This window comes from Anas platyrhynchos, chromosome 30 (genome assembly GCF_047663525.1).
Source record: "Anas platyrhynchos isolate ZD024472 breed Pekin duck chromosome 30, IASCAAS_PekinDuck_T2T, whole genome shotgun sequence".
Taxonomy (NCBI): domain Eukaryota; kingdom Metazoa; phylum Chordata; class Aves; order Anseriformes; family Anatidae; genus Anas; species Anas platyrhynchos.
In genome coordinates, this window is record NC_092616.1 from 3,906,720 (window position 1) to 3,917,024 (window position 10,305).

Sequence of the window (10,305 nt, forward strand, 5' to 3'; positions counted from 1 at the left end):
GCCTCTGCTGCTGAGCTGGGCCGGGCTCCTGGGCCCAAGGGGAGCTCCTGGCAAGCGGGCAGCGCTGCAGAGAGACAGCTCTGCCCAGGAGCAGCTCCTCTGCACAGTGCAGCAGGGCTGGGGCACTGCCTGCAGCTGGCACTGGGAGGGGGGAGAAGGGAAAGAGAGGTTACGGGCTGTTTGGAACATGAGAATACTATGAGCTCAGAGGAGGAGAAATCTTCCTAGCATGTAACACGGTAAGTGTCTTTCTGTAGTGTATTGCACAGGAATATCAGGGAAGGTTTCAAGACTGAGAACTTCCCTTAGAAGATCAGACCAGATGCACTTGGTATTTCTTTAGTGTGGAAAAGCACAAGCTCCAGCCCAGGGGTTCCCTACTGCAGGGTCAGTGTCCAGGTCCGGAGGGTTCCCTTGTCTCAGGATGGCTGCAGGCTGTGAAGCCAGGGCTGCAGGCAGGGGTGTCCAGGGCTGTGGTGCAGAGCAGGGTCCCTGCTGTGCCCCAGGGGCTGTGTGCCGGGGCAGGGCCTCTGCCACCTGCCAGGCTCAGCACTCAGCCTGCCCGGGGAGCTGCCCAGGACGCTGCAGGGAGAAGCTGTGGGTGGAAGGAGCCCCCTTGGCAGGGCAGGGTCCTGCTGCTGGTGGGAGGCTGCTGCCTGGGGCAGCCAGCTCACAGCAACACAGCACATCTACAGGGTATTTCCCACAGGTTTTTCATTAGCATTGTCAAGGCAACAAATATTTTAAAGACATAGAGCTTTCTTGACTCTCTCTTTTCTGTTTCCATTTGCTGAGGAAGCTGGGAGGATACATTAAGGGAAGAGAAAAAGTTCAGTTTGGGCAAGAGGCTGACAGCTCTTTCCCAGTTCAGACAGAAACCTGATAATGGCTTGTCACCATCTCTGTAGGCTGTCTGCACCACCATCATGTTTCTGGCCACTGAATCTTTTCTTCTCATCTGCTTTTCTGGACTATCAAACTGTTTATTGTCCCATCACGTGCCATGCTGCTCAGAGGTTTCTGCAGGGCAAATCTGAGTGCTCAGAGATACACAGATGGGAGAAGTCTGAGAAACAGCTGCAGGAATAAACAGCTCCAGGCACTGAAGATATGTCAGGGAAGGAGGGAGGTGCTGTACAGGGTAGATTTGGGCATCCTTCTCTCAGTTGCTGCAATGCAGATACCTTCTTCTATGTAAGTTCCCTCGTCCCCTCTCCCAGCCAAAACTACTTCTGCCATGAAGATCATAGAATGAATCCTATCAGAGAATGGTTTGTGTAGGAAGTTACTTTAAAGATCATTGAGTTCCCAATCCCCTGCCATAGGCAAGGGCACTTTCCACTAGACCAGGCTGCTCAAAACCTGGCCTTGTAAACTTCCAGGGTTGGGGCACCCACAACTTCTCCTGGCAACCTGTTCCAGTGCCTCACCACACTCTGAGTGAAGAATTGCCTCCTAATCTCTAATCTGAATCTGCCCTCTTTTAGTTTAAAACCACTCCCCCTTGTCCTATCATTATCTACCCAAGTAAAGAGTCCTTCTCCATCTTTTTTATACGTCCCCTTCAAATACTGAAAGGTGGCAATGAGGTCACTCCGAAGCCTTCTCTTCTTCAGGCCGAACATCACCAGCACTCTCAGCCTTTCTTCATAGGAGAGGTGCTCCAGCCCCTTGATCATCTTTGTGGCCCTCCTCTGGACCCACTCTAACAGCTTCACATTCTTCTTGTGCTGGGAACTGCAGACCTGGAGACAGTACTCCAAGTTGGGCCTCACCTGGGCAGAGCAGAGGGGGACCATCACCTCCCTCGACCTTTTGGCCACTCCTCTGTTGATGCAGCCCAGAATGGAGTTAGCCTTCTGGGCTGCAGGCAATCACTGCTGGATCGTGTGGGGCTGATCATGGTGTCCAGGGCATGAGCTGCCATGTCTGCAACCAGAGCCCCAGAAGAGGAGAGGTGCCTCTTGGTGGGCATGCTCCCCTTTCCTATTGCATGACAGAGGGGTTGCCAGTGACTGCTCAGCATCCCTGGGGTCTGTTCACAACTGGGTGAGGCTTTCTGGGGGGGGTTCTCTGCCTCTTTGACTTCCACTGAGTGAGCAATGTGATATTTCCCCACATTTTCTCCACCCGTTCATGCTGCTCCTGCTATTGTGTTCAGGCTCTCTAGGGATGGGGTTTCAGGTGCAGTTCCAAAAATGACCCTGAACATCCTGCCACAGATGTGTCTGCATAGCAATGGGGTGTTCCATCACCCATCTGACTTCTGGGACCACAGACAATGCAGTGCAAGACGGTGGGTAATATGCCAACGATCTCTTCAGAAGACCTCATCTTCTGCCATTTCCCTGTTTTCTAATCTGTGTCACCTGGGCAGTGCAGTTGACAGGGCATGGGAAATAAGCAGGCTTTCCACCTTACGAAACTCATCAGCCTCCTTGTGGTGTCAAGTCAAGCTATTCTCCACAAGGGCGCAACTTGGTCTGGCTGTCTGAGTGAGGAGCCATCTCCCATTAGTCTCTGCACATCTGGGCTGAGAAGGAGAGAGAGAGGAGATTGGAGAGCTGCACTTTGGATCTGGACCCCCCCTGCTATGTTCTGTTCCCTTTCAGAGAAACTTCTGAGTGTGGTCATCCTAGCACTTAGAGAGGAAGGATGGGGCAAAGGTAGGAAGAAGACCAATGGAGAGACCAGACCTTCTGATGCTGCACTAAGGCCCAGGGTACACTTCTGACTCTCAGGACTCGCTAGTGTTCAGGTTGAAAGAAATCCAAGTGCTTTGGATTTCCCCTCTGTCGTGGTTTCAGCTAGGATAGAGTTAATTTTCCTCCTAGTAGCTGGTAGGGTGCTGTGTTTGGGATTTAGGATGAGAATAATGTTGATATCACACTGAATTTTTAATTGTTGCAGAGAAGTTCTTCCACTAAGCCAAGGACTTTTCAGCTTCTCATGCTGTCCTGCAAGCAGGCAGTCTGGGAGTGCAGCGGGAGCAGGGAGGGGACAAAATCAGGACAGCTGACCCAAACCGGCCACAGGGGTATTCCATACCATCTGACATCATGCTGAACAATTAATATAGGGGGGCTGGCTGGGTGGGGGGACTGGCTGCTGGGGGATAGGCTGGGCATCAGTCAGCAGGTGGTGAGTAATTGCATTGTGCATCACTTGTTTTCTAAACATTAACAGTAGTAGTACTAGAATCACTATAATTATTATTTTCTTTTCTTTTCTGTCCTAATAAACTGCCTTTATCTCAACTCACAGGCTTTCATTTCTTTCTAATTTTCTACCCCATCCCAGAGAGGGAAGGGGGAGGGTGAGCAAATGGCTGTGTGGCCAGCAGGGTTAAACCACAACACCCTCTTTTAATGAATGTGCGTCTGATGTGACAAGGAATGCAGACAGTGTATCACTAAGTTTCAGAGGTTTCTGCAACAAACTGAGTAGGTTTCACTCAAAGACGTCTGTCCAAAACTGTCACTGCATTTTCCTTCTTCAACAGGTCCCCATTCCCAGGGGAATCAAATGTCCAACAGTAGCTCCATCACCGAGTTCCTCCTGGCATTCACAGACACACGGGAGCTGCAGCTCCTGCACTTCGCGCTCTTCCTGGGCATCTACCTGACTGCCCTCCTGGGCAACGGCCTCGTCCTTACAGCCATAGCCTGCAACCAACGCCTCCACACTCCCATGTACTTCTTCCTCCTCAACTTTGCCCTCCTCGACCTGGGCTGCATCTCCACCACTGTCCCCAAAGCCATGACCAATTCCCTCTGGGGATCCAGGGCCATCTCCTATGCAGGATGTGCTGCACAGGTCTTCCTGTTTGTCTTCTTGTTTTCAGCAGAATATTCTCTTCTTACTGTCATGGCCTATGACCGCTATGTTGCCATCTGCAAGCCCCTGCACTATGGGAGCCTCCTGGGCAGCAGAGCTTGTGCCCAGATGGCAGCAGCTGCCTGGGGCAGTGGGATTCTCAATGCTCTGCTGCAAACTGGTAACACATTTTCCCTGCCCCTCTGCCAAGGCAATGCCGTGGACCAGTTCTTCTGTGAAATTCCCCAGATCCTCAAGCTCTCCTGCTCACACTCCTACCTCAGGGAAGTTGGGCTTGTCATGGTTAGTGCATGCTTTGCTTCTGGATGTTTTGTGTTCATTGTGCTCTCCTATGTACAGATCATCAGGGCCGTGCTGAGGATGCCCTCTGAGCAGGGACAGCACAAAGCCTTTTCCACATGCCTTCCTCACCTGGCCGTGGTCTGCCTGTTTGTCAGCACTGGAGCTTTTTCTTACCTGAAGCCCCCCTCCATCTCCTTCCCATCCCTGGACCTGGTGGTGGCTGTTCTGTACTCGGTGGTACCTCCAGTGCTGAACCCCCTCATCTACAGCTTGAGGAACGAGGAGCTCTTGAATTCTGTGAAGAAAGTGATTTCCTGGAGTTTTCTCAATAGTTATAAAATTATTGCCTCTTTCCATAAATGACTCCCAGCATATCTGATGTCAGACCTGTGTTTTGCTTGTTTTCATTTTTATAGGTAAGTATGGTTTTTCTGTTCCTGCACACTTGGGGATTTCTCTCACTTCACAGAATCACAGAATCACAGAATTTCTAGGTTGGAAGAGACCTCAAGATCATCGAGTCCAACCTCTGACCTAACACTAACAAATCTTCCACTAAACCATATCACTAAGCTCTACATCTAAACATCTTTTAAATACATCCAGGGATGGTGACTCAACCATTTCCCTGGACAGCCTATTCCAGTGCCTGGGAAGAGTACAGGGATGCAGTCCAGATGTGCAGGGATGGCATAAGGAAAGCCAAAGCATGGATGGAACCGAGCTTGGTGAGGGATGCAAAGAATAACAAGAAGGACTTCTATAGGTACTTTGCTCTGGAAAGAAAGGACAAGGAGAGAGTATCTCCTCTGATGGATGAGAATGGTGAACTGCTAATAACAAACATGGAGAAGGCTAAGGTACTCAACAATTTCTTTGCCTCAGTCTTCACTGCCAGTCAGGCTTTCAAAGTCTTTTGTTCTCTTAACCTCTAGATGGAGGCTGGGGGAGCAAAGTTGCACACACTGTAAGTGAAGAGGAGGTTTGAGACCACCTGATGTAACTAAACAAGTACAAATCTACAGGGCCTGCTGACATGCATCTGAGGGTCCTGAGGGAATTGGCTGATGTAGTTGCCAAGTCACTCTCCATCATATTTGAAAAGTCGTGGCAGTAAGGCAAAGTCCCTGGTGACTGGGAAAAGGAAAGAGGGAAACATCACTCTTAATTAGGCTAGAAAGGAAGACTGGGGGAACTACAGAAGGGTAAGCCTCACCTCTGTGCCTGGCAAGATCATGCAATGGGTCCTCTTGGAGGCAATGTTAAGGCACATGCAGGACAAGGAGGTGATTTGGGACAGCCAGCATGGCTTCACCAAGGGCAAATGGTGCCTGAGCAATCTGGTGGCCTACAATGGAGTGACAGTATCAGTTGACAAGGGAAGACTGACCAATGTCATCTACCTGGACCTCTTTAAGGCTCTTAAAACAGTTCTACATGACATCCTGATCTCCAAGTCGGAGAGGTATGGATTTGATGGCTGGACCATTCAGTGGATAAGGTGTTGGCTTGAAGGTCGCACTGGGAGAGTAGTGCTCGAAGGCTGTATGTCCAAGTAGAGGCTGGTGATGAGTGTTATCCCTTAGGGGTCTGTCCTGGGACTGATATTGTTTAATACCTTTATCAATAACATAGACAGTGGGATTGAGTGCACCCTCAGCAAGTTTGCTGATGACACTAAGCTGAGTGGTGTGGTTGATACAATAGCAGGAAGAGACGCCATCCAAAGGGACCTGGACAGGCTTGAGAAGTAGGCCCACATGAACTTAATGAGGTTCAACGAGTCCAAGAACAAGGTGCTGCAACTGGGCCCGGGAAATCCTGGATGTGAGTACAGACTAGGAGAAGAACTCACTGAGAGCAGGCCTGCAGAGAGGGACTTGGGGGTTTGGGTGTATGCAAGGCCCAACATGAGCTAACAGTGAGCTCTTGCAGCCCAGAAGGCCAACTGCATCCTGGGCTGCATCAACAGATGAGTGGCCAGCAGGTCAAGGGAAGTGATGGTCCCCGCTCTGCTCTGCCCAGGTGAGGCCCAACTTGGTGTGCTGTTTCCAGGATTCCAGCTCCCAGCACAAGAAGGGTTTGGATCTGTTAGAATAAGTCCATTTTCTGTCCTAATAAACTGTCTTTATCTCAACCCACATGCTTTCATTTCTTTCTGCTTCTCTCCCCCATCCCAGAGACAGCGGGGGGTGAGTGAGCGAATGGTTCTGTGGAGCTTAGCTGCCAGACGGGTCAAACCACAACACCCGCAATTAAAATGACTGTTGGGACCCTGAGAAACTCATGCTGGGTCATGTGTGACAAACTCAGACTGAAAGATTCTAGAGCAGGTGACTTTGAGTGGCTGTGGCAGATCCCAGCATCTTGCTCCAGTCTGGGAATACGTCCCCTTCCAACTAGGGAAATTAGAAGGCATTAATATGAACACAACCAACACAGGTTCAGCTGAAGTGAAAGCCCCAACCCAGGACAATGGAGTGAAGGTCCCTGGGCACAACTGCAGAAAGACTTTGCAAGACCTCTGCCAGTGACAGCTCAAAGCACCAAATGCATCTTGGTGGTAGTAGGTCCTTTTGGCACATGGGCAGATGTCCTCCCTGGCAAAACCACCACGGAGGCCACCACTGCAAAGCTGCTGCATAACACCGACTTTTGTCCCCAGGGTCCAGACAGGGGAGAGGGAAGGGGAGAGGCAGGCCATGGGGAGGGGGCTGGAGTGAGGTCACTGCCACTGCAGCAGCCTGACTGGCCCTCAGAAGGGCTGGCCGGCAGCCACTGTGACATCATCCCGCGCATCAGAGAGCTCCCTGGGCAGCAATGACGTCACTGCAGAGGGGAGGGCGAGGGGCTGGCAGAGCCCCATCGAGGGGCTGGCTGGGGGTCCCCTCTGCTGCAGCCACCTGGCGGTGCGGGGCAGGCTGGAGGGCAGGAAGGGTTCGTGGCCACCTTGCTCAGGACGAGCCCTGGGTGAGCTGGGTGAGAAATCTGAGCCAGCTCTTCTCTTTGCTCTTGACTTTTCTTGGCAACACCACTTCCAGGTGAGCTCTGCACTTTTTTTTTTTGCCGAGGCGATCGGCTCCGGGGCAGACGCGTTCTGCGGCGGAGCGGGGGATCGGGCCAGGCAGGGCTAACTTTCCGGCATCGAGCCGACTTCAGGGAGCCGCCAGGAGCCGGCAGCCCTCGTGAGGGAGGCTGACGAGGCGAAGGCGGAGCCAGCAGCGCCCCCTGCCCGGCCGTTCAAAAGCAGCCCCTAGGGAGCGCGAGCGACCAGGAGCGCGGCGAACAGGACGGGCAAACAGGGCGTGGCGCGTCAGAAGGGAGTGGCGCGGCAGTTAGCGCGGCAGTTCGCGCAGGCAGGGCGAGCAGGAAGGGAGGAGAGCAACACCCTCCCACACGAGCACCTGTTAACGACAGTCGTTAGCTAGGTGAGAATGGTCTCCACCAGGCACGGAGCGCTCTGCAGGAGGTCTGTACACACCCAGACCGAGTACCCGCTAAAGAATGCAGCGGTTCAGGTCACAGGGTGCAGGGAGTGTCAGAGCCTGTTCCTGCCATCGGCAGGAGGCAGAGACGCTGCGTGTGTTAGGTGTGAGCAAGTGGATGACCTGATCCGCATGGTGGCGGAGCTCAAGGAGGAGGTGGAGAGGCTGAGGGCCATCAGGGAGTGTGAGCGGGAGATTGACTTCTGGAGCAACTCCCTGCAGGGCATCAAGGAGAGGTACCGGGGTGAGACACCCCAAATGGGGGTGGACACCCTGCCCAGTCGCCGTCGGGCAGAGGGAGGGGATCTGGGAGCTGAGGAGGAATGGAAACAGGTCCCTGCTCGACATCGCAGGCGATGCCCTCCTCTTCCGACCCCACCTTCCCAGGTGCCCTTACAAAACAGGTTTGAGGCCCTGGAGAATGAGAGATCAACAGAGACTGAGGAAGAGGTACAAAGTGTTCCCAGGAGGACTCCTAGGGTGAGGAGGTCAACTCCACACATCAGGACTGCCTCCGCCAAGAACGAAAGAAGGGTGATTGTTGTGGGTGACTCTGTCCTTAGGGGAACAGAGGGCCCTATTTGTCGGCCTGACCCTACCCGTAGGGAGGTCTGCTGCCTCCCTGGGGCCAGGGTCAGGGACATTGCCAAGAAGGTCAAGCACCTGGTACGGCCCACTGACTACTACCCGCTATTGGTCTTTCAGGCTGGTAGCGATGAAGTAGCAAAGAGGAGTCCGAAGGCGATCAAAAGAGACTTTAGGGATTTGGGGCGACAACTTAGAGGTTCAGGCGCGCAGGTTGTGTTTGCCTCTGTCCTTCCGATAGGGGGGATGGAAGCTGAAAGGTGCGCTGTTCGCATAAACTCGTGGCTTCGTGACTGGTGTGACCGGCACAACTTTGGGTTCTTTGATCACGGGAAGGTCTATGCTACACCGGGCCTGATGGCACCGGATGGGATGGGCCTCTCTCGGAGAGGGGTAAGGATCTTGGGTCAGGAGTTGGCAGGGCTGATAGATAGGGCTTTAAACTAGAGTCGAAGGGGGAAGGGGCTAAAACCAGGCACGCCGGTGAAGACCTAAGGGATGGTACGCTAGAATCAGAGGGGCTGTGTGCCAGTGAGGTCCTTCGGTTCGATCCACAAGGTGCTGAGTGTAAGGAGTCGCACCTGAAATGCTTCTACACAAACGCACGCAGTATGAGGAATAAAATGGATGAGCTAGAAGTCCTGGCCCAGTCCCGCAACTACGACATCATCGGCATAAGCGAAACCTGGTGGGATGAGTCCTGTGACTGGGGTGTTGCGATAGACGGTTACAGGCTCTTCAGGAGGGACAGGCAGGGTAGGCGAGGTGGTGGGGTGGCGATGTATGTGAAGCAGGGGCTGGACTGTGTGGAACTTCAGATCGGCGATGGCAAAGTTGAGAGCCTCTGGGTAAGGATCAAGGGACGAACGAATAAAGGGGATGTCGTTGTGGGAGTCTATTACAGACCGCCTGGCCAGGACGATAGCGCCGATAACTTATTCTTTATAGAACTAAGAGAGGCCTCGAGATTAACTCCCCTTGTCCTTATGGGGGACTTCAACTTGCCAGACGTTAACTGGGAGTGCCACACGGCTGACACGACCAAGTCCAGGAGGTTCATGAAGCACCTAGATGATAACTTTTTGGTGCAGGTGCTAACGGAGCCAACTAGGAAAGGTGCCCTCCTAGACCTGTTGCTAGAAAACAGAGAGGGTCTGGTGGGAGATGTGGTGATTGGTGGCCGCCTCGGTCATAGCGACCATGAAGTGGTTGAGTTCAAAATTTACGGTGACAGAAGGAAAAGTGCCACCAAAACCTCATCCCTAGATATGGGGAAGGCGGACTTCAGGCTGCTCGGGGAACTAGTCAGCAAGGTCCCCTGGGAAGCTGCTCTTGAAGGCCTTGATGTCCACCAGTGCTGGTCACTCTTTAAGCGATGCCTCCTAGAAGCACAAGATCAGGCGATTCCTAAATATCGCAAGTCAGGCAGGCGGGGCAGGAGGCCGTCGTGGCTGACCAGGAACATTCTTATGGAGATTAGGCGGAAACAGAGAGTGTTTCGCTACTGGAAGGAGGGCCGGGTGACATGGAAAGAATACAGGGATGCTGCTCGTGTCTGTAGGAAGAAAATTCGTGTGGCTAAAGCACACCTAGAGTTGAAGCTGGCTGTGTCTGTGAGAGAAAATAAAAAGGGTTTTTTTAGATATGTGAATGGAAAAAGGAGAACTAAAGAATACGTAGGGCCGCTCCTTGACAGGGAAGGTCTTCTCACAGACGATGACATAGGCAAAGCAGAGACGCTTAACGCCTTCTTTGCCTCTGTCTTCAATGCCGATGATGGGCTTCGGGACCCAGGGTGCCCCGAGCTGCAGGACCGGGACGGTGGGGATGACAAACTCCCGACCGACCCTGAACGTGTGCGGGATCTGCTACTCCACCTGGATCCCTACAAGTCCATGGGTCCGGATGGGATTCATCCCCGGGTGCTGAAGGAGCTGGCGGATGTCATCGCGGAACCTCTCTCAATTATTTTTCAACGATCCTGGGAGTCTGGAGAGGTCCCGGTAGACTGGAAGCTGGCAAATGTTGTGCCGATTTTCAAGAAGGGTCAGAAAGAAGACCCTAGCAATTACAGGCCTGTCAGTCTCACGTCAGTGCCTGGTAAAATCATGGAGAA

General features: G+C 52.8%; 1 protein-coding gene across 1 annotated transcript; it reads left to right on the plus strand.

Annotated features, from left to right (window-relative positions):
• Positions 1-3,435: 3,435 nt before the first annotated feature.
• Positions 3,436-4,482, plus strand: LOC139999950 (olfactory receptor 14C36-like). Its single transcript, XM_072029621.1, has one exon. The coding sequence runs from the start codon at positions 3,526-3,528 to the stop codon at positions 4,480-4,482; it is 957 nt and encodes a 318-aa protein (XP_071885722.1). The 5' UTR covers positions 3,436-3,525.
• Positions 4,483-10,305: the final 5,823 nt, after the last annotated feature.